The sequence below is a fragment of the Vipera ursinii genome (genome assembly GCF_947247035.1).
Source record: "Vipera ursinii genome assembly, chromosome: 3".
NCBI classification, from domain to species: Eukaryota; Metazoa; Chordata; class Lepidosauria; order Squamata; family Viperidae; genus Vipera; species Vipera ursinii.
Genome location: NC_139516.1, coordinates 183,493,663 through 183,515,191, shown reverse-complemented (window position 1 = coordinate 183,515,191; position 21,529 = coordinate 183,493,663). Strand labels below are relative to the sequence as shown.

Genomic DNA, 21,529 nt, shown 5'->3' with positions numbered 1-21,529 from the left:
ACATAGCTTATTCCTGAGTCACAAGCTCCACCCCTCTGTGATGTCAGAGACGAGCCCGCCTCCTATTAGGATTCAAGCAACAGGGAAGGGAAAAGGCGAGAAGGGGGAGGAGGGGGAATAAAGATCACAGTGTTCCCGGAAGAAAGTGGCGGCCTGCACATGCGCTGTTGCGAAAGATGGCGGAATTGGAAATCGGGCAGCATTGCTGGGTTGAAGAGTGTAAACAGCTCGGTAAGAGCGTTTTGTTAGGAGCTTCAGGATCTAGACGCAGGGGTCTTCAAACTTGGCCCTTTTATGACTTGTGGACTTCAACTCCCAGAATTCCTCAGCCAGCAAAGCTGGCTGAGGAATTCTGGGAGTTGAAGTCCACAAGTCATAAAAGGGCCAAGTTTGAAGACCCCTGAGGAAAAGAGTGATCGGCCGGGGTCTGACCCAAATAAGTATTTCAAGGGCTCGCAACTTTTACCGCGAAACATTTGTGCCTCTTGAGTTGGCTGGCTGTCACCGTGGGAATTTCAGCATCAAACGATTCCCGCACTTGGCTTGGTGCTTCTACCTTTCCCACGAGCGCTATTCGAGCGCAAACCAGGGTGCAGGCAAGAGCGGACGATCGAAAAGACGAGGGTAAATACTGAGGCTCTATGGATCTGCCTGCCTGCCTGCCGGTTAAATGCAGCTGAAGGGCGCTTGTGGTTATGAATGTAGTAAAAAGCAGATTTCCTTTTTTTTTTAATAAAAAAACGTAAAGGTGTGACCACACGTTGTATGACTTGATGTCATTTATACTTAAATGTTTTAAAAAGTTCTTAAGAACGGAAGAATTGACGTGTGGGTAAAATGTAGCATTAAGGAAGAAAGTGAACTCTGCCTATCAGAGATGTACTCACAGGTCTACCATTAAAATCCCACTTTGCTTCCCTCTTTAGCTTAATTAGCGATTCGAAAAATCCATGTTTTCCAACTATTGCTAGCTATTACTCTGATCTACTGAAAATCATCCTAAAGTCATTCAAAAACAAAGCACTTGTGTGCCAGAGGTTTTATGAAAATTGGACAAAAAGAGAAGTTTTATTCCCACTTATATATTTGACATTATAATCCTGCCTTTCTGCAAAATGTTCCACACATAGTTTACATTTATCATAATATATTGTTCTTTAGTATTATTTTAAACTGTTATTTTGTTTCAATATGCATTTTTATATTATTGAAAATTCTCTTGGTGTCTTATTAGATGCATAACCCTCACGTCCTTCAAGAAAACTATACAGCACTCCCCACAACAACTACAACCCTGTGAGATTTTAACACAGGGACTATACAGCTACTGAACTATTCCTGTAACTGAAAAAGATAAAATTATGAAACGAAAAGTCGTATTTTTTTACCATGACTCTTATTAAACAGTTCAAGACAGAAACATTAATTACCTTTTTTCTTATTTGAAAGCTCTAAAGAAAAAGGCACAATCCAATGCAGTTAAATTAGTAAATTGTATTTCAATAAGGATAGCACATGTCACTGTATTCTATGACTTTGTTCTATTACTGGAATGTTTTCAACCTGATTTACAAATATATGTATACTGCTCAGAATTTATGACTGAAACGTCTTTAAATCCAACAAATTAAAACATACTTAGTTAATTCTGCAGGTTTAGCTTATAAATTAGCCAGTAATGTGTTCAAACGGAGTAGAGCTTCCAACCTACATTTTATCAGTATAATAATTATACCTATCAAAGTATGAATATAATTATATTTCTTTTATATTAGATTTCCTCCCTTTTGTTTGTGATGGCTGCTCAGGAGTTTTCTGGTAAGTATATTAATTATTAAGGTATAGTCTAGCAATATAAACTATTTAGAGATTTGGGACAGGGTTGTAAAGAAGGCTAGAGAAAATAATATGGAAATGAGGAAAGAAATAATAAATATTACATGGTAATTCTTTCATTTTAAGCTGACTTTAAGAAAGATTAAGAAACTCATAAAATCCTATATTACACATATTGATGGCATTTTTTTTCTTTCTGTAAAACTATTTTTAAGTATTCAACACAGAAGTCGATCTGCTCATGGTTGTTCTGAGGTAAGCTAATAAGTCATAATTTGTTGCAAGTTACATTTATGAATATTTTACCTAATAAGAGAAATTCATATTTTTTACATTTGTTTGGAATATTTTTACAAGCAAAACTTTCTTATCCAGGTTCTCTTCCCAAATTATACCTACAAAAAAAGCTCTTTTAGGTTACATAGTTTAGAAGGGCTGACCAAGTGAGAACATTATTGTGAGTTTGTGAACACAGCTTGAAATCTTTTTGTTCATTGCAGCAATTGAAAACAGTTTTCAGCTAAGCCTCAAAATATTTTTCTGCTGCTCCATGGCTAATCCTATCTGTGGGGAAGAACGAATAGATTGGGGGTAGACTATTAGCTGGCTACCTTTGTTCTTATTATACTTTCCTGTTGACCAATTGAGGGAGTTCGGGCTAGCAATTTGGGTAGACAGAGCATCATAAGGAGACCAATTGCCTGATTGAGGGAACTGGTCCAAAAAGTAAGACTGTAAAACCAAAGACGTCAAGTAAATAGCAATAGCAGGCTTATATATCAACCCAGTGCTTTACAGCACTCTCTGAATAGTTTATAGTCAGCATATTGCCCCCCAATAATCTAGTTCCTCCTTTTACTGACCTTGGAAGGATGGAAGGCTGAGTTAATCTTGAACCCCAATGGGATCGAACTTCAGACTATGGCAGAGTGCATTTGTAGTACTGCATTCAAATGACTGTGCCACCAGGGTTTGCAAAATATGGTTTGCAAGAGTTCTATTTTTGCTATGCAATCTTCTTATGGCTTGTGTCTACCCTGCAAAGAGCTATTAAGTCAAGTTGTATTCCAGGTTTGTAGGACAAGTATGCAAAGTATTTTGTTGCCTCTTTTATCCAGGAGTTCACAGGAAGAGAAGAAGCATTTAAGCAAAGGATTAACTGTTATAGTTTGGCATTATATCTACATTGAACTAGCTACTTCCTCTCAGTTTTTTGCCACAAAGTAGTTTAAATAGTGTACATTTAGTTTAAACTATGAGCTTTAATCATCTCGATGTGTAATTTGATCTTTGAAATAAATAAGAATTTACACCACATTTTTTTAAAATTCACTTAGGCAAATCTAAAAAACAAAAATATGAAACTGGATTATCACAAATCATTTTCATGCACGTATAAAGGTTGTGATGGAAGAGAACTTGTACCCGTCTTATGTGCTTACTGTGAAAAACAGTTTTGCTTAAGGTGAGCAAAGACAAAAGATTTAAACAAATCTCATCCTATTGATCTGTAAAATACCTACTAAATATTTGGCAGTCTATTATTTCCAGGCACCGTCATCAGTCAGATCATGAGTGTGAGAAACTGGAAATCCCTCAAGCTCGTATGACTGTCACTCAGCAACTGATTAAAGATATTGTAGGTAAGTGCAGAAGGATTTTTTAAAATATTGTTTCCTCTATAATAGTGTTCAGAACTCCATGTTAAAATAGAACACATATCCAGTGATCCATGCCCTTTAGCTGAATAAATCCTGCTTCAAAGAATTGCAGAGATTAAGCTGCACTCTGTAACCTCAGTTAATTATAATGGGAATTTGAAGTCTTCTGAACCGAATGGCATAGTGTAGCAAAACAATACTCCACAATTCATGCTACAGTGTTTACTTTTTCCCCAAGTATGCCTAGAATTATAATCCCCATATGGTATTTACAATATAAACAAGGATGACATTAGAGGCTGGAATTTGTTTTGCAGCATGACAATTTCCCACTTACATAAAAAACTAAAAAATGAAAAGAAACACATGGGTTGCTCAGCCTGGCATGCAGCAAGACAGATAATCTCGGCATTTGGGTGTCCATAGACATCATGCTCCTTGTCTTTGCTACGTATTGAAATCTGCAAGAATAGATCTCAGTATAAGTTTTTTCAGTAACAATAGTGCTGTTCCACAGTATTTTATATTAAAATGATTACACGAGACCATAGAAATTTCTTTTCTCATACTAAGGAATTATTAAGAATCTCTTCTTTTAGATTTCAGTGCTGTCACTTCTCAGTCACACATTTTGAATAATAACAGCTGTCCGGATTTGATGATCAGGGAAGATACTACATCTTAAATAACATTTAGAAAAAGGAGGGGCAGGAAATTCAACCCAGTGAATTATATTTTTAGATTCTAAAAAAGAAGCCACTATGATTAAAAAATGCAGAGGAGCCAAGAATCCTGAAACAGCTGCAAAAGTGGCCCTGATGAAACTGAAAATGCACGCATGTGGAGAGAAGTCTGTTCCACAGGTAAATCATGCTTATGGAATAGACAAATACATTTCTGAAAAACTGCAGTCTTTATTTCTCTAACACTTTTTTTCTAATCCTACAATTAAACTTGTTTCAAGGATGGTAGGGGACATTGTTGTTTATATGTAAGATGTGGATTTAATGAAGTGAAGGGGAAGGGGGAATTTGTCTTAAAACTGTAGTTCTGGGGTGAGAAATTTAAGAACTGGTAGAGAAATGCAAAAGTTTCTTTTAGAGCTGGGGTCCCCAATCCCTGGTCTGTGGACCAGCACTGGGCCGCGGCATGCCAGAAACCGGTCCGCACAAACAAGCAAAGCCCCACCTGCGGGATGCAGGCAGTACATGAAACCACACCCTCTGGTCCACAGAAAAACCTCTCTCCACGGAACCGGTCCTTGGTGCTCAAAAGGTTGGGGACCTCTGTTTTAGAGCAATAAAGTAAATGGAAAATGTGACTGGGAAGTATTATTTTAACCATGCAACTTGGCTTTTTCTCTTATAGGCAGACAGAATCTATTTCCAAGTATTTTTACCCAAAGGAAGTAAAAACAAAAGTATACCCATGTACTTTTGCAGCAAATGGAGCATTGGCAAAGTGATAGATTCTGCAGCCTGCTTAGCAAGCCTTAAAAATGAGAACAACCAAACCACAGCCAAGGTAAATCAATTGAAGCAATATTGTAGGAATTCCTTATATTTGGATTTAAGAGTGATTAACTTCTTCCTCTCCCAATTTTCAGAAATTAAGACTTTGCCATACAGCATCTGGAAAAGCCCTGCCTTTGGATCACATAGTAGAATCGTGGATAAACTCTAAAGAATTGCCGCTATATAATGGTGGAAATGTAATCCTGGAATATCTTGATAACGATGTTGAATTTTTAGCAGCTGCAGATTCTTATCTATAGTAATCATGGAAAATATTTCTTTTGTAATTATTGTATCAGATTGAACACAAGAGAAAAATGTATGTTTTGTTAGCTCTGTGGTACAAGAGTGATTTTTCCTGAGAAACAGGAATTCAGTTTAAAAAGGAATCTGTATTTAGTCTGTTATTTTCCTAAGTGGGCAAATACATTTGTCATACATGTCGTCCCATGTACTGAAAATTGAGTTCAGATTAAGTTACTCAACTGAAGAGACTACCTGTGGTGCTTAATCTGTGCGTCTGTGCTGCTGCATATAATAACCTACATGTAGATTATTATAAACTTAGTATCCAAATAAAGCAGGTGATTATCTGCTTACTGTTTTCTGAACCACTTAAAATAAATGAAGTTGAAATAAAACCCCAAAAGAGGATGGGGTTTATTAAATGGAGTAGAAGAGCATGGTACTTTATGTCACAAAAAAAATTGCCTATTTGCTGTTGCTTGCTACAAATGGTCCTGAAAAAGAGATTTGGGAAGCTGTTCGAAGTTATAGATGGGCTACTATATAAATGTTTTAAATCAATATTTTTTATCAAATAACAATAATTATGGACTAAAAAATTCCCAGCAAGAATGGAAATGCATGATAGTTTTGATTAAAAAGAGTACTTCAATAAGTATTGCTCACCCTAGTCCTGTGATCCAGTTAATGGAGAGTGACTCATATATACAATTTCCATAGTGGTAGTGCTTTTATTACAAAAACAATTTATAGAAACCGCATTCTTCAGTAACTGTTTCAGCCAAAAGAAAAAGTTTTATTTGCAAAAATTCTTCAAATATATCTACTGAAGATTCTGACGATGCATTACATAAAGTCAGTCATAGATGCTCTTTTGGAATTTTTACATTTATTTTGAAAACCACTCTACCATAGACTTGCATATTCATTTTGATTTGAGCTGGATTTGGGATCAATTAAACGGTTCAAATGTCAATAGAACATTATGATTGTATCTTTCAATTGTATCAACTATTAACAATTTAACCTATTTGAATTTTATTTGTCAAAAATATTTAAAGTAATGTAATTAATATTTTTAGATAAGTGTACTACTGGAGGAAAGTGACACTGTTACAATTTGCAAGCAAAAAAATGGAATCAGAAATATTTCTGTTTAAGCGGTGTGTGGCCATACAAAAACCTGGAATAACCAAGCCATTTTTTCTTATAAATTATAATGTATATCTTATAATTTATATACCATGTTAAAATATTTCTGTTTATGAAAAATGGATTTGGAATTTAGTTTGGTGATAGGTCATATTGTAGATTAGCCATACAGTTTGTTGTTGTTAGTTGTGAAGTCGCGTCCGACCCATTGCGACCCCATAGACAATGTTCCTCCAGGCCTTCCTGTCCTCTACCATCTTCTGGAGTCCATTTAAGCTCATGCCTACTGCTTCAGTGACTCCATCCAGCCACCTCATTCTCTGTCGTCCCCTTCTTCTATTGCCCTCAATCTTTCCCAGCATTAGGCTCTTCTCCAGTGAGTCCTTCCTTCTCATTAGATGGCCAAACTATTTGAGTTTCAACTTCAGGATCTGGCCTTCTAAAGAGCAGTCAGGGTTGATCTCCTCTGGGACTGACCGGTTTGATCGCCTTGCAGTCCAAGGGACTTGCAGGAGTCTTCTCCAGCACCATAGTTCAAAGGCTTCAATTCTTTGGCGCTCAGCCTTTCTTATGGTCCAACTTTCACTGCCATACATTGCAACTGGGAAGACCATAGCCTTGACTATATGCACTTTTGTTGACAGGGTGATGTCTCTGCTTTTTAGTGTGCTGTCTAGATTTCCCATTGCTTTCCTCCAGAGGAGCAAGCGTCTTTTAATTTCTTGGCTACAGTCCCCATCTGCAGTGATCTTGGAGCCCAGGAAAATAAAATCTGTCACTACCTCCATTTCTTCCCCATCTATTTGCCAGGAATTGAGAGGGCTGGATGCCATGATCTTGGTTTTCTTAATGTTTAGTTTCAACCCAACTTTTGCACTCTCCTTCTTCACTCGCAACAAGAGGCTCTTTAGTTCCTCTTCACTTTCTGCCATTAGAGTGGTATCTGCGTATCTTGGCTAATCTAGTACACAATATAAATATTTCAATGTTTCTCAAAGTGGGAAAACAAGTGAATCACAGTATTGACCGTTGGACACATACTTGCATGTTCAAAATATCTTTAAACATTAAAATACTAATGCTCGTGGGCAGTTTGAAAAGACACCGTGGTGAAATACAGTGACAAGAAAGATTAACTACTTTGGGTTATATATTTATTAAATATAAGACTGGGGAAGGAAATCATGGCAAATAAGTCTAGCGGCTCCTTTTTTAGGGCGAGACAATGCCCAATACTATTTTTCGTAATATTCTATTGCAATATTTTTTTACAAAGAATAGCGTTCCTCTCCTTCTGACCGCCCAGCGATCCACTCCAATTTCGGAACAGAATTAAGCAATTAAAGGCGCAAATTGATAAAAAGAAAACAAGACCTATGTATCAAAACTGCTTTTAGTTTTCGCTTCGTATTTGCAAGCAAAACACAAATTATCTACTTGCCTATTTGGTTTGCCCGATTCAGGCTGATATGCACGTGCGAATTCGAAACGTAAACATGCCCGAATTGCGTTCAGCTGAGCCCTCGGCCAAACACGCGTAAGAAGAAAGGTTCATTTTTCCGGAAATGCCCCGTAGAATTTCGCCGCGCCCCCACGAACAGCCGAACTCTCGGCAACCAATAGAAGCACGATTCTTCGCATGAGCCAGGCCTCGCTCTTTCAGACTTGCACCGCCCGGAACGATCAGACAATTTGCAATGGCAGCGCAGGAGCAGAGAAGACGGGTGAAGTCTTTACAGCGCTTGCGTAGTGGGTTCTGCTGAGGCGGTGCTTTGTCAACTGGCTTGGCCAGTACCGGTAGCTGCTGCAAAAAAATTGGCCTCCTAACGGTAAGTCCCGGGCTAGCGAGATTGCCTGTTCTAAGCGGTGATCTGATTTAATCCTAGGATTTCTTTGTTCTTTCTCCCAACCATTTCTATTGCTTTGACACAGCAGCTCGTAGGGTTCGAGAGTCGAGTGCATTCCAACACGTTGACAACTCCCGTGTCACGGTTTCATGTATGTTAAGGTCGAACCTTGAATCACAGAAAATCCGACGCTGGATTTAATGGAAGCAGGAAAACATCGTGTTTTTTCGGACATACCCATTAAATAAGCAAGTCCAGAATTTTTAAAAAAGCATAACTGCAGCCCTATTTTGTGAAGCAGTATGCTGTTGTGTATTCTTGTTTAAACAGCAGCCAAACAAAACAGGAAGCGACAATGCTATGCAGGTTGCGTACCCCCCTTTTTTCATTCTCGAAAACTACAAACGTCCTTGTACATGCTGGAAACTGCGATTTAGCATAGATGCCCCACCACTCCTTGTCTAAATGTCCCCTGAAGGCCTGGCTGCATTTATTTGGAAATAGGCACTGCGAAAGGACTGTTTGATGTGCCACTTCTGCTTTGAAGAAAATGTTCAGATAGGCTAGATCAGGCAGTCAGACAGTAAATGACATTCAAGGGCACAAACGACTATCCTCAGCCAGGAATAATCTCTCCAAGACCATTTCTTCTGCTTTAAGAGAAGATCAAGAAGTATTGAAAGAAGAGAACCATTACATCAGTTCCACCCTCTTGCTGACCTTAATGTTGGCAGTGAGATGTGGAAGATAGCTCAGGGGAAGGGGAAGATCTAAATGGTCAGACATGGTTAGTATTTGGATGAGAGACCACCAGGAGATTCCAAGGCTTTATGCTAAAATGGGAAATGCAGAAAATGTCATTCTGAAAAAAGGAAATGCCAAGCTGTTTTATATTGTTGCCTATGCCCCTTGACCACCTTGCCACTCCCATCCTGTCGCACCATGCCATCCCCTCATTTCCTGGTGACTTTCCTCTGCATGGAAGAGCAGGATGGCATATCTCAGGGCCACTAGGATGTGGGTAAGTTAGAAAAGGAGGATAAAGTCAGAAAGGGGTCATGAAAACATCTCTCTGTGAACATGGCTGGAGGAAGAATATGCCTCCTGACATAGTGGGAACCATCTCTGCTTGAAGATAGGAAAAAGAGTGCTCCCGTGAAGCTAAGGTGAAAAAGCTCCATTTTCTCAGAGATGCTCTTTTGCCATTTGGTGTTTTGTAGTTATAATTAAGGAACATGTAGGTATGTAATCCATAGCGCAATAGAAGCCTGAAGCAGAAAGACTCTGCTTCACATATTCTGATGCACATAGGGAGTCTACTGAGTGCTAGGAAAGGGTTAGACCAGTGCTTCCCTTTGGCTGCTATCAAGGTTCACCTGCTGGTAAAGGATAAGGAAGAACCTGCAAAGATAAAGTAATAAGGTGCCTTCAGATAAGCAGATTGGATCTAACAGCAGCAGAATTGTGTTCTGGATTTAACAGAGGCAGAATTGTGTTCTCTGTAGGTGCTGTCTCAAAGGATGCTGAAAAGATGATTTATACATTCCCCATTTCAGAAAATGTTCATGCTATTTCCATCCTATACTGAATTCACATAGCTTGGCCAGAAAAAAATAGAGCTGGATATAATTGAGTTGTATTAGCTAACACAATCAAAATCTAATATTTGAGTGGGATTTGTTTGATTTTTGGAAAGTAACAGAATTCAACAATGGGCTCAACTCCTTCATCCCTTCACTATGTTCCCAGTTGGCCTTCCATGTGTATAGATAAATTTGCTTTTCTTCAGTCAAAAGCATAGCTCTGTATAGCTTTATAATAATTAAGCTATACAATAAGTTGCATTTTCTCTTTGTTGTTAATTTGCTTACTGATTTTAGTCATTGAGTTCTCCCTAGATTTGAGGATGGTTTTCCCCCCACTTTTTGGCATAAATCATCCACCATTATTTATTTATTAAATTTATATGCTGCCAATCTCACTATCAAGCGGCTCTGGGTAGATTTCTGTCCCAAAATTAGATTCAAATCCTGTTTGTAAAAAATGCAATTAATTGTATCTCCTTAAACCATGGTGGTGAAGCTATGGCATGCATGCCAGAGGCGGCACTCAGAGCCTTCTCTGTGGGCACACGTGCCATGCCCCGGAGATGGCAACTGTCTCTCTTCAACCAGCCACCTGCTAACTTGCCAAGGTCCCACGTGCCCGGATGCATCCTGGCATGGCTGGTTTCCCTCCCCCCCATCACATCCCTCCTAGCCTCGCATGCCCTCCTTTTCCCAGGCACGACCCACTGCATCGCCTCCTCAGCTGTCGGCCGGCCATCCATCAGAGGCGGCTTCTTTGAACTTCTGGCGATGGGCTGTGGAGCCCCAGAGTGTGCCAGTTGAGGGGCCAGCAGACTATGGCTGCAGATGGACACCGTTGGCCCCCATGGGCTCGCTGGCCTCTGTGTGCAGGGGCGGATGGTGTCAGGCAGCAGCCGCCCCGCCCCTTGCCTTGCCCCATGGCAATGGCACCCCCACCCTGCCTTGCCTCACCTTGCAGGATCAGCCTCCTGCCCCACCTACCAGAGACCCCCTGGATCTCCCCCAACCCTGTCCACTCCCCACAGGCGTCCCTCCCCACGAGCAACATTGAGGTGACCACGCCCACCTTGGCCACACCCACCAATCTCCCATGACCACCACAGCCACGCCCACCCAGTGGGCCATGGCCACCTGGCACCCAGCGGTAAATAAATGGGTTTTGGGTTGCAATTTGGGTACTCGGTCTCTAAAAGGTTCGCCATCACTGCCCTAAACTATCTGTTCTGAGTAAGTATGATCCTGTGTTGGATCATAATAAAAAAATGGAAGACTGGACAAAGATATTTTTATGCATATGTTAAAGAGTATTTATGTAATTCTTCCAGACTTGTATCTTTAAGCATAAATAGAAAAGCATTTCATATTCAGTAGGATTTACTTTCAAGCAAATACATGTATATGTTTGATCCCAAAATTCTGGAACAAAATGCTTAAAAGCAAACAAAATCCCTAAGCTTTTCAATAAAAGAAACTCTAAGGAAGATACTAGGAAACCAATGTTAATCTTTTTTTGTATAGTATGTGGGTATAAAATCTGAACGAGAAATCCAGAGTATGAAGTTAATCAGACAAAGATTCTGGAAATATTTTTTTCCTCTGCATCAGTACTGTATGGTATTTTACAAGTTAAAAGTAACTGAAATATGACATTCTAGGTAGATAAAGATGGCTGATCCTTGGGAAGAATGTATGAACTATGCAATAGCTTTAGCAAGAAAAGCTGGACAGGTATGAATAATTTACTTTCTATTGGGATCAGAGAAACATTTTAAAATATCATCCTCAAAAATGGTTTAAATGTTCAAGTACTGATTTTAAATTTAGTCTTTGTAGATTGGAAATTGTGGCTTGTCACCAATAATTGTACTAACATATTTCAGTACTGCTGTAAGAACTACAAAAATGGGGACATTTCTGCCAGCTAGGCCCTAAGCTGCCATCTCTGCTTAAGAATATTAACTTTTCTGAGAAGTTGTATGTACTCAAGAACATGACTTGAATTTCCGTCTATTAAGTAAGCTATACAAAGAAATGAGGGTTTTACAGAGCAAACAAGAAATCACATATATTTTAAAATATAAAAATAAGTATAAGATTTAGAAATCCTAAATCATGGTCAATTTATGAAAACAACCAATTCATCTATAAAATTGTGTACTTCCTATAGTGCCCTCATATATGTTAGTTATGCATGGCACTTGAACACAATCTGAAAAGGGTTCATTTTTACATTTTTATTCATTATAAATTTTGTATCTTGTAAAATAAGAATTGAATCTGAGTCTTTCAGTATAATTTTCCTTGCTGCTTCTACGCCTTGCCCCAACAGACAAGTTTTAACTTAAGTCTTACTGATAATTAAGAATATTATTTATCGTCCTGTTTTCAAAATAATCATATAAAGATTTCCTGTACAGATAATCCGGGAGGCATTGACAGAGGATATAACTGTCATGATTAAAAGTTCTCCAGCAGATCTAGTCACAGTCACTGATCAAAAAGTGGAAACTATGATTATATCTTCTATAAAAGAAAAATATCCATCACACAGGTACAGCATGTTTTATGATGTTAATTGCAAAAGAGAATGTCTCTAAAATACAAGTCTGATCTCAGCAAAGGTACCCATGTGTAGGATCTTGGAGTTACCATCAATTAACTCACTGAGTTTGGTAATAATGTGAGATGGCTGCATAAAAGGTAAATGCAATTTGGGCCACGTTAATAGAAGCAATAATTGAATAAATAGATTCCAAATCAGGGAAAGATATAATTCAACTATGTGCTGCATTGGTCTGAGTCCATGCTGAATCTGGAGATTCCATTTAAGAAAGATTCAGAGAAAATCTTGCAAAGCGTGGCAGTAATAATAACTGAGTGGCTATAAATCAAGTGTTACAAGGGAAGAATAAGGAAACTGAATATCAGGTGGTCTTTGGCTTAGAACAAGATGCTTAGCAGAGTTACCAAAAAGTTACCGGTACTTAACATGACATGACCACTGCACTGCCCCCATGGTAATGATAACCAATCTCAGGGATGCTGCAGTGCCCCCACCTATCTTCCATCCCACCAAGTCCCCATAGGCCTTGGACTGCTTCTGCTCCCTGTGAGTTCCTATAGGGCCTTGGACTGCTTCCCACCCCACATTACCCAGCAAGTAACTTACCTTTTGAAGATCTCCAGAACTCCATACCTCACATTGGGGAAGGAGGGCAGGTCACTCCATGGCTCAGCATCCCTGGGTTCATGCGACTGCATGCCAGAAGTGGCTGCCGTTTTCTGAGCAGCCTCAAGGAGTTGTGACTGCTCCAATATGGCATCCTCTTCAGGGATGTTCATTGATTTAGCAATGGAAAGTTTGGTCCCAATTGCTATCATCACTCAAGGACTGCCTATATTGTTTCTCAAATTACATTGACTAGGAATTATTGGCTATTGTGATCTTAACACATCTGGAGGATATTAAACTGAGAAAAGCTGTGCCAGACTATATACTTCTAAGTACATACTGTAAGTCTTAACTACATGGACCAATTACTCAGTTGTTCAGCAAATAACTTTGTAATGATTCAAAAATGAACTGATTTTTTTTAAAAAAATTAAAATGATCTAAAAGTAGTTTACTGGAGCAGTTACAGCCTTTGAAGATGTAATGTTACTTTATTATACATGTATATTAAATATGAATTTGTAATCTGTTGTCTGTCTTTGTATATTATTGATCATTCTAGCTTTATTGGAGAAGAATCCGTTGCAGCTGGTGCAGGAAGTATTTTGACTGATAATCCCACATGGATTATTGACCCCATAGATGGAACAACTAATTTTGTGCATAGGTAATTTTTCCAGCTATTACTACATGGTCTGGATAAGTAGTATTTAAACGCCTTGTTTCTTGGCTATTAGAAGACGATCTTTGGTTCTATTGTGATGTGAAAATGTTAGAACATGTTTTTTCAGTATTTTCTTTAGGGGTGTCTAGAATAATTTTATCCAAATTTTACTTTTGTAATTTATAGTTGTTGCTTCTGTCATCATCTTACAAATGCAATATATTTCTCTTTTTGATCTTCAAGGTTTCCCTTTGTAGCCGTTTCAATTGGCTTTGTAGTAAAGAAACAGGTAATCAAATTTCTCATTATAGTTTAACTTCTAGCAGGAAAAAATGTTTTCATTGCAACCTCTTCCTATATTGTAAAGTTGGACCGTTAAAGATTTATAGGTGTTACCTTTCTCTTATTACAGATGGAATTTGGAATTGTGTATAGCTGTGTAGAAGACAAGATGTATACTGGCCGAAAAGGAAAAGGAGCCTTTTGCAATGGACAAAAACTCCAAGTGTCAAAACAACAAGGTGAAGCTTTGTCATCTCTGGTTTCCTTGCATTAGAGTGGGAATTCATTCCACAGAGCTCCATAAGCTTGAGAAAGCAGAGGACTGCATCAGCCTATTTCACACCAATTATGCAATGATTACTATATCCTGTTTAACAGGTCTCTCTACCTTTATACTTTGGAATTCCTTTGCCCTGTTATTCTTTGAGGGTTTTTTTTCCCTTGTGTCCTTTGCCAAGTGTCAGGACCCACCCCAAACCACATCTTAGGAAGACCAAATTCTTGGAGTCAAATCTATTCCAAAAAGAATCTTTACTATGACATGCTTGGTTGTAGGAAACGAGACAGGACTTAATATTATTCCACGAAGTAAACCCTTATAAAGAGTTCCCGGTTTAACCCCCCCCCCCTTAACCCCATTTGGTCAGTCCCCCATCCTTTATCTCGTATCATCCCTCTCGTGGGAAAAAGGAACTTAGGACCCTTCATGTTTATTGCTCTCTTCCGTGACAAAAGCCAGATGCTAGCCCCCCCTTTTGTTTCCCCAGTTCAAAAGGCTTCTCCTTTCCTTTGAAATGCCTAATACAGGTTCAATACACATCTATTCTCTTCGGGAGATGGCAGAATCCATGGAATAATGTTTGAAACATTCCATTTATGAATATGATATAAATGGATTCTGGCACCAAGGAACTTTTTTTTCCCATATTTAAGCCTTGGAAGCATTGTCTCTCTCAGCCCATCTCACTTCACAAGGCGATTGTTGTGAGGAAAATAGGGGAAAGGTGTGCTGGATATGTTTCACAGCCTTCAGTTATTTGTAAAGTAATAAAGGTGGGATACAAATAAATAAATAGAATAAAATAATAAAATGAGACACACAGTCTTTGCTTGTTTCCACTTCTGCATCACCTTGTTGCTGATATCAGCCTGAAGTTGAGAAAGGTTCTTTCACCTTTTCTCATCATTCTATAGTACAAGGTCTGTTCTTTGAGGTTTCTTTTTTTAACTGGCTTTGCTGTACCTTTGACCTTTTCCACTGCCTTTCACTTTTCAAATTTCTTTTTATTCTAAAATTGTACGGTCACCACAGCCCTTTCTGCTATTGGCTTTCTTCCTAAATCTTTTTCTTCCAAGAATTAGTTTGGTGTAACGTAAAGGTGGAAACCGCAAGGCTTGAGCTCTAGGCGCAAAAGCTGGCTGTATGACTTTAGTCAATCCCTCTCTCAGCCCTCACAAGATGGTTTTTGCGGGGGGGGGGGAATAGGAGGAGGAAGGAGAATTAGGTATGTTCACTGCCTTTAGTTATATGTTTACAAAAGGTCAGGATAAAAATAGAACGATGTCTTCCAGAAATCACACAGGCTTTTTTTGTTCTTATATTGCATTGCAAAATTGCCTTGAGGGATGTAAATACCTAAATGTATTTCCATAATTTACATTGCAAATAGTTGAGAACAGGGATGAGCTCATCTGATGGCAGTCAGCCAGAAAAGTATATGAAAAGTGAAATGTTTCTATTTGCTCTATAACTGCTCCACTTGGTGCAAAAATGTTAATCAAATGCCCTTGGGAACGGAGCTTACTCTGAATGTGTTGTCTTAGACTTAGCACATTGTTACTATTGCTTCTATATACTTACTGGCAATAGGAGTGCTGTTCAAGCAATATGCTTGATACCTCCATGCCATTTCAGACAATTTGGCTGCTTTTTTAATTTTTTGATGCATGAGCGAGTTGTTCTGTGATTGTTTGCCATTTTTTTTAAAAACGAAATTTTCATTTTAAAAAAAGGTGGATTTATGGGAAACAGTACAGAGCATATCTGACTTTGGCAGTCAACAGGAGAATCGACTTGGAGAGTATCATATATTGGAATAAAAAGCAACCTTTATTGTTCATGTAATATCTGTAGAATACCCAGTCTCAATTGTCAGGGCTAGAGGATTGCTCAGAACTTTGTGGGACATAATTACTTGTATTCTTTAACAAAGGTTTATGCAGTATGTCTGTAGTTCGTTTTCTTTTTCATATTCAGGTCATACATGTCTTAAGTAAGCATTAAGTGAGCCTGGGGGCAGACACTGCCTTTTTCCTCACCCTTCTAGGCATTAGATACAAAATAAGTAACAATGTACTTCAAACAATGCTTTATATTAAAGTTGTTGATTTTGCCTTTTTTAACAGCACTGATCAAATGTAAATTAACGGATGCAATTTTGTTTTATTTTGCAGATATTACAAAAGCACTCTTAGTATCAGAATTGGGGTCCAACCGTGATCCAGAAGTTATAAAAACAGTTCTTTCTAATATGCAAAGGCTTCTTAGCATTCCTATTCATGGGTACAGTATCTTGCTTAATTTTAATTTATTTCCATTTTTATACAATTTGAAATATCAGTACAATGCAGATATATCCAAGAAGATGAGAATGTCCCCATTATTCTCTCAGTCCACGCAAGGACTCAAATTAGAACTCTGTTTCAGTACATTGTCCCAGATGGTATAAGCAGAAAACAGGCTCTGTATAGTAAAGTAAAAAGAATGTTGATTGAAAACCTCACCCTACTCTTTATGACCAAGGAACCATGTGACTTTGTACACTAAGTATGAGTGTCAGTGCTGGAGGAAGAAAAAAAAAGAATTTAGGCTAGGAGTGAAGAAGAATGGAAGTTAATCATTTTTGTAGAGGTGTGCCTGTTTGTGGCAATGCAAGAGTTTATTTGCCAGTTTTGAGATTTGTGTGCCAAATGTCACTGATTTCCAAATGCACTAACAAATTATCGCTTATGCATTATCTTTATTAAAGAATCTGTACACTGTCATAAAAATACATAATGTGCAAAGTCTCAGAAGGTGATTGCTGAAGGCAAAGGAAATAGTATGAAAAGGAAAATGTTAATATTAACATTGCTAAGGTGTTGGAAAGGAAGATAGTTTCAATTCAACAGGAGCAGTCTGTTTAAAAATAGTTTAATCTTGACCTATCTATCCTGGTAGTGTGTTTAAATTTTCAACCCCAGCTGCCCATAGTTACCCTGAGGTAAGATAGGTGGCCTATAAATTTTATAAATAAATTTTTGAATGCCATCAGTTCAGAGGTAATAGCTAGAAACAAGACCCAAGTCCACTGAATAATGGAAAGAGATGTTTGGATGTTTGCACTTAATTTTCAACATCCAGAAGAGTTTGTTTCCTATCTCACTATGATGTATTGTCAGAATTCTAGCTGATTGAAAAAGGCAAATATTGAATAATTAAGATAGGATAATGTAAGGTAAAGGTAAAGGTTCCACATGCGTGCTAGTCGTTTCCAACTCTAGGGGCCGGTGCTCATCTCCATTTCAAAGCCGAAGAGCCAGCGTTTGTCCGAGGACATCTCTGTGGTCACGTGGCTGGCATGACTAGACGCCAAAGGCGCACGGAACACTGTTACCTTCCCACCGGAGTGGTCCCTATTTTTCTACTTGCATTTTTACGTGCTTTCGAACTGCTAGGTTGGCAGAAGCTGGGACAAGTAACAGGCACTCACTATACGCGGTACTCGGGATTCGACCCGCCAAACTGCCGACCATCCGATCGACAAGCTCAGCGTCCTAACCCACTGAGCCACCGCATCCCTTAGGATGATGTAGTAGTGTGCTATTATGAAGAGTAATATCCTGATATTGGCTATGTCCAGATTTCGGCATACGCACTTTATTCTACTGAGTTTCACTCAGTTTCCCAATTCAGAGTTTGCTTCTGTGCTTCAGCATCCCAAATGATTAATCATTAACTTAAATGTCTAAATAATAGGTTGCAGTAATTCTGTTACCTGTTTTAGGATTAGAGCAGTAGGGACAGCAGCTATTAATATGTGCCTGGTGGCCACAGGAGGAGCGGATGCCTATTATGAGATGGGGATTCACTGCTGGGACATGGCAGGAGCTGGAATTATCATTCTTGAAGCAGGGGGAGTGCTGCTCGACATTTCAGGTAAAATATGTTGAAAACAAAGTAAAGTCAGTTTTGTACAATTAACAGTTCATAATTGTTGAAAAACTTGAGCAGTTAAGTATTTTTCACTCAGGAATACAAACCTGAGAATTTCCTTATAGAAAGGGTGGAAATAACAAAACATTCAGGATATACATCATCATGCAAATGTTGCAACTTCCATATTTGTGTCAAATATCAGCAACTAGGTACATAAGAACAGCATTTGCATGACGACATCACCAAGGTTTGATGCAATGCTGCTAATTTCTACTGTGTTATATGTACCCTGCTGGGACTCATAAAATAAGAACAATCCTGATTTATATTTTTCCTTTGTAACATGAAACTCTGAGTTCAAAATACTAAATGACCCACCGCTGCTTTGCTAAGGGGCAAAACAAAATGGAATTAAGAAATTGTATGCATAGTAATACATCTTCCACAGCAAGGAAGCTATGCCACATGAATACTGTGTGATTGACTTTTCCGCTTTTAATTCGTAAACTTAGTTCTCACACTAGGATTCAGTGTCTACATAGAAGCTTGGTGTTGCTAACATTTCATTCAAGACTGAAAATTTATTTGATCATCATTTGTTCTGTACTGCAGGATTTTGTACATGAAGTTGTTCCTTGTCTTGATTAATTGGACTAGTCCAGAGAATTATTATGGTATAGTAGAAAGTGCTGGACAAGGATCAGGGAGCCCTACTTAACATTTGGAGAGCCAAATTAATTGACTGTCAGCCATGGAGGTTCACTGCGTTACTTTGGACCAGGATACTTGTTGGGGGAAAAAAGACATGAGTGCTGCTTTGAATTGCAACAACAACAAAAAAAAACACAGGCAAATATAGTTTGGGATAGTAAAATTTAATTCTTGAAATAATATTCAGTTTGCATCTCTGCTGATATAGATGTATCTGTGAATTAGTAGAAATAAGCCAGATATATAAACGTGTGTTCAATACATGTGTGTATTTGTTTTTCTAGGAGGACCATTTGATTTGATGTCAAGAAGGATCATTGCTGCAAATTGTCAAGCAATAGCACAGCGGATAGCAAAAGAGATTCAGATCGTTCCTCTGCAAAGGGATGATGCAGTGAATTAAATATCCTATCACATGGCTTGTATTCTAAAAATAACTTTTCTTTCAAGCTCATCCATTGTACTTCAGTAAATAGAGGCTTAGTTATCCATCTTGATATATCAAAACCTGCTGCTGAAATCCTTCCCTTCTCCAATGTTTTAAACATTTCTTTTATTATTTATCTTGTGTGCGGCACATATTTAAATGTCATGCTTTCTAGTCTCTGGCAAGAAAATAAATGGGATATAGTGCAAAAAAGAATGAAGTAATTCATCTATATAATTAACAGTTCAGAACAAGTTTGACTGTGTGTATAGTTCCATGTGACATTTTTTTTTCTCCTTATAAGGGACGCGGTGGCTCAGTGGGTTAGGACGCTGAGCTTGTCGATCAGAAGGTCGGCAGTTTGGCGGGTCGAATCCTGAGTGCCGCGTAGCAGAGTGAGCGCCTGTTACTCGTCCCAGCTTCTGCCAACCTAGCAGTTCGAAAGCACGTAAAAATGCAAGTAGAAAAATAGGGACCACTCCGGTGGGAAGGTAACAGCGTTCCGTGCGCCTTTGGCGTCCAGTCATGCTGGCCACATGACCACGGAGACGTCCTTGGACAAGCGCTGGCTCTTCGGCTTTGAAACGGAGATGAGCACCGGCCCCTAGAGTCGGAAACGACTAGCACACATGTGCGGGGGAACCTTTACCTTTACCTTTATAAGGGAAAAGAATAAAATCTCTAGCCAAATGTTTTAAGAGATATAATTTCATTTAAAACAGAAATGAGTTTTTAAAAGAATTTGTTGCCACAAAATGTAGAAGCATGGACTTGTTTTATAATCTGCATCTGTCATACAAGGATTGGGGACCTTTAATGGCAAGGCAGACAAAAGGTAGAAAGATGCGCCAATACTCTTTCCTCTTTCCCCTTGCAATTGCCCTGATCAGGCTGTTTTTCCCCCCCTCCAAACAGCCTGATTTCCCTGCTTAGTTATGGATGCACTGTTTTATATATCTGTGGAACAACATGCTAGGAAAATTCACTGCTTGAAAAAATCTTCCCTGCTGATGTTTCCTATTTATAAGAGAAAGAATACCTTCTGCTAACTTTCCTTTTACATATTTTATTCATAGTTTATCGTTTCCATAAACTGTGCATTACTAATTATTGAGTAATTAATGTGGTATATATTGAACACAATGCCAGAACAGAAGGTATGACCGAACTAAAACTAAAAAAACCTATTTAGATTTAAGTAGAATAGTACAATGGTAGCTTATATCAGATTAAGCTACTGTGAGTATATTTTGGTCTCTTAGAATGGCAACAATCAAATAAGTGTTTTTTTAATATTGAACTCTTTTTGAGTTAGGCATTTTTTTTGTTTGGATATGTGAATATATGTGTGGTTTAATTTAATTTCCAGTTTTCATAAACTGGATGATTTGAAGTAGATATTTAATCCAGTGTTGGATTCATTCTTAGAAATACTAGGTAAATAAACTATCAGGTGCAGCAGATTGCCTTGCAATGTACTTAAAATGGATAATTCAATATATTGTATAACCCTCCATGTACAGTATCAGTCACATAATAAATAGACCCATAAAATTGTGATCTATTTATTTATCTTTAAGGTCCCACAAGATATTTGTTGTATTTTCTAATAGGCTAATAGCTAATTCAGGGATTACTCTGTAAGAGTGAAGTACAGTTGAGTGTTTTACTGTAAATCACCTTATAAGTGCTATATCCACTAGTAGAGAAAAAAATAAAATTGAAGATGTGAAGAAGCTTTACAAAACTTTATGTCATCTAGAAGGTTGGAATCATATATTGATAGTTGTCATGTGCTTATCAAATCTAATCATAATTTTGACATAGGTAATTTACGTGACAGAGACGAATTCTGATATACTGGTGACATATTTCCAAACTGGTGATAAATCATAAATGTAAGATTTCAACCTATTTTATGCCAGAAGTTAGCAATGGAATGTGAACAAACAATGGAATGTGAACAACCATCCAGAATGTCCTGATGTCCCCAAAATTAAGTGAAAATGTTTTAAAACTCCAAATGGCCCAAATCTCCCATGTTTAGAATTGTTGGGGGTGCCTTTCTTACAAGTTCATACAATGTTATCTAACCATGAAAATGTTCCTGACTTTTTCCATGCGTATTTTTTATCTTCTTGTGTTTTAGGTTAGAAAATTATTTATGTTAGTCCTCTCAGTTTAGCTATACCGATGCAAGCTTCTGGCATATTGGAAGAATTATTTGTTC

General features: G+C 38.2%; 2 protein-coding genes across 5 annotated transcripts; both read left to right on the top strand.

The window, feature by feature from the left end:
• Positions 1-93: 93 nt before the first annotated feature.
• On the top strand, positions 94-5,604 carry ZFAND1 (zinc finger AN1-type containing 1). 3 transcript variants are annotated; one of them, XM_083359539.1, is made up of 8 exons: positions 94-231; positions 1,776-1,818; positions 2,052-2,091; positions 3,174-3,301; positions 3,388-3,479; positions 4,239-4,360; positions 4,866-5,021; positions 5,104-5,604. In XM_083359539.1, the coding sequence occupies exons 1-8, from the start codon at positions 177-179 to the stop codon at positions 5,269-5,271; spliced, it is 804 nt and encodes a 267-aa protein (XP_083215665.1). In that variant the 5' UTR covers positions 94-176; the 3' UTR covers positions 5,272-5,604. The 3 variants fall into 3 exon arrangements, with proteins under 3 accessions (XP_083215665.1, XP_083215667.1, XP_083215666.1); XM_083359540.1 differs by lacking the exon at positions 94-231 and adding an exon at positions 404-624; XM_083359541.1 differs by lacking the exon at positions 1,776-1,818 and having other exon boundaries at positions 157-231.
• Positions 5,605-7,501: 1,897 nt separating this feature from the next.
• On the top strand, positions 7,502-19,606 carry IMPA1 (inositol monophosphatase 1). 2 transcript variants are annotated; one of them, XM_083358555.1, is made up of 9 exons: positions 7,502-8,238; positions 11,501-11,573; positions 12,263-12,396; positions 13,580-13,684; positions 13,925-13,970; positions 14,094-14,202; positions 16,418-16,526; positions 18,010-18,161; positions 19,157-19,606. In XM_083358555.1, the coding sequence occupies exons 2-9, from the start codon at positions 11,511-11,513 to the stop codon at positions 19,273-19,275; spliced, it is 837 nt and encodes a 278-aa protein (XP_083214681.1). In that variant the 5' UTR covers positions 7,502-8,238; positions 11,501-11,510; the 3' UTR covers positions 19,276-19,606. The 2 variants fall into 2 exon arrangements, with proteins under 2 accessions (XP_083214681.1, XP_083214682.1); XM_083358556.1 differs by lacking the exon at positions 11,501-11,573 and having other exon boundaries at positions 8,142-8,238.
• The last annotated feature ends 1,923 nt before the right edge of the window (positions 19,607-21,529 follow it).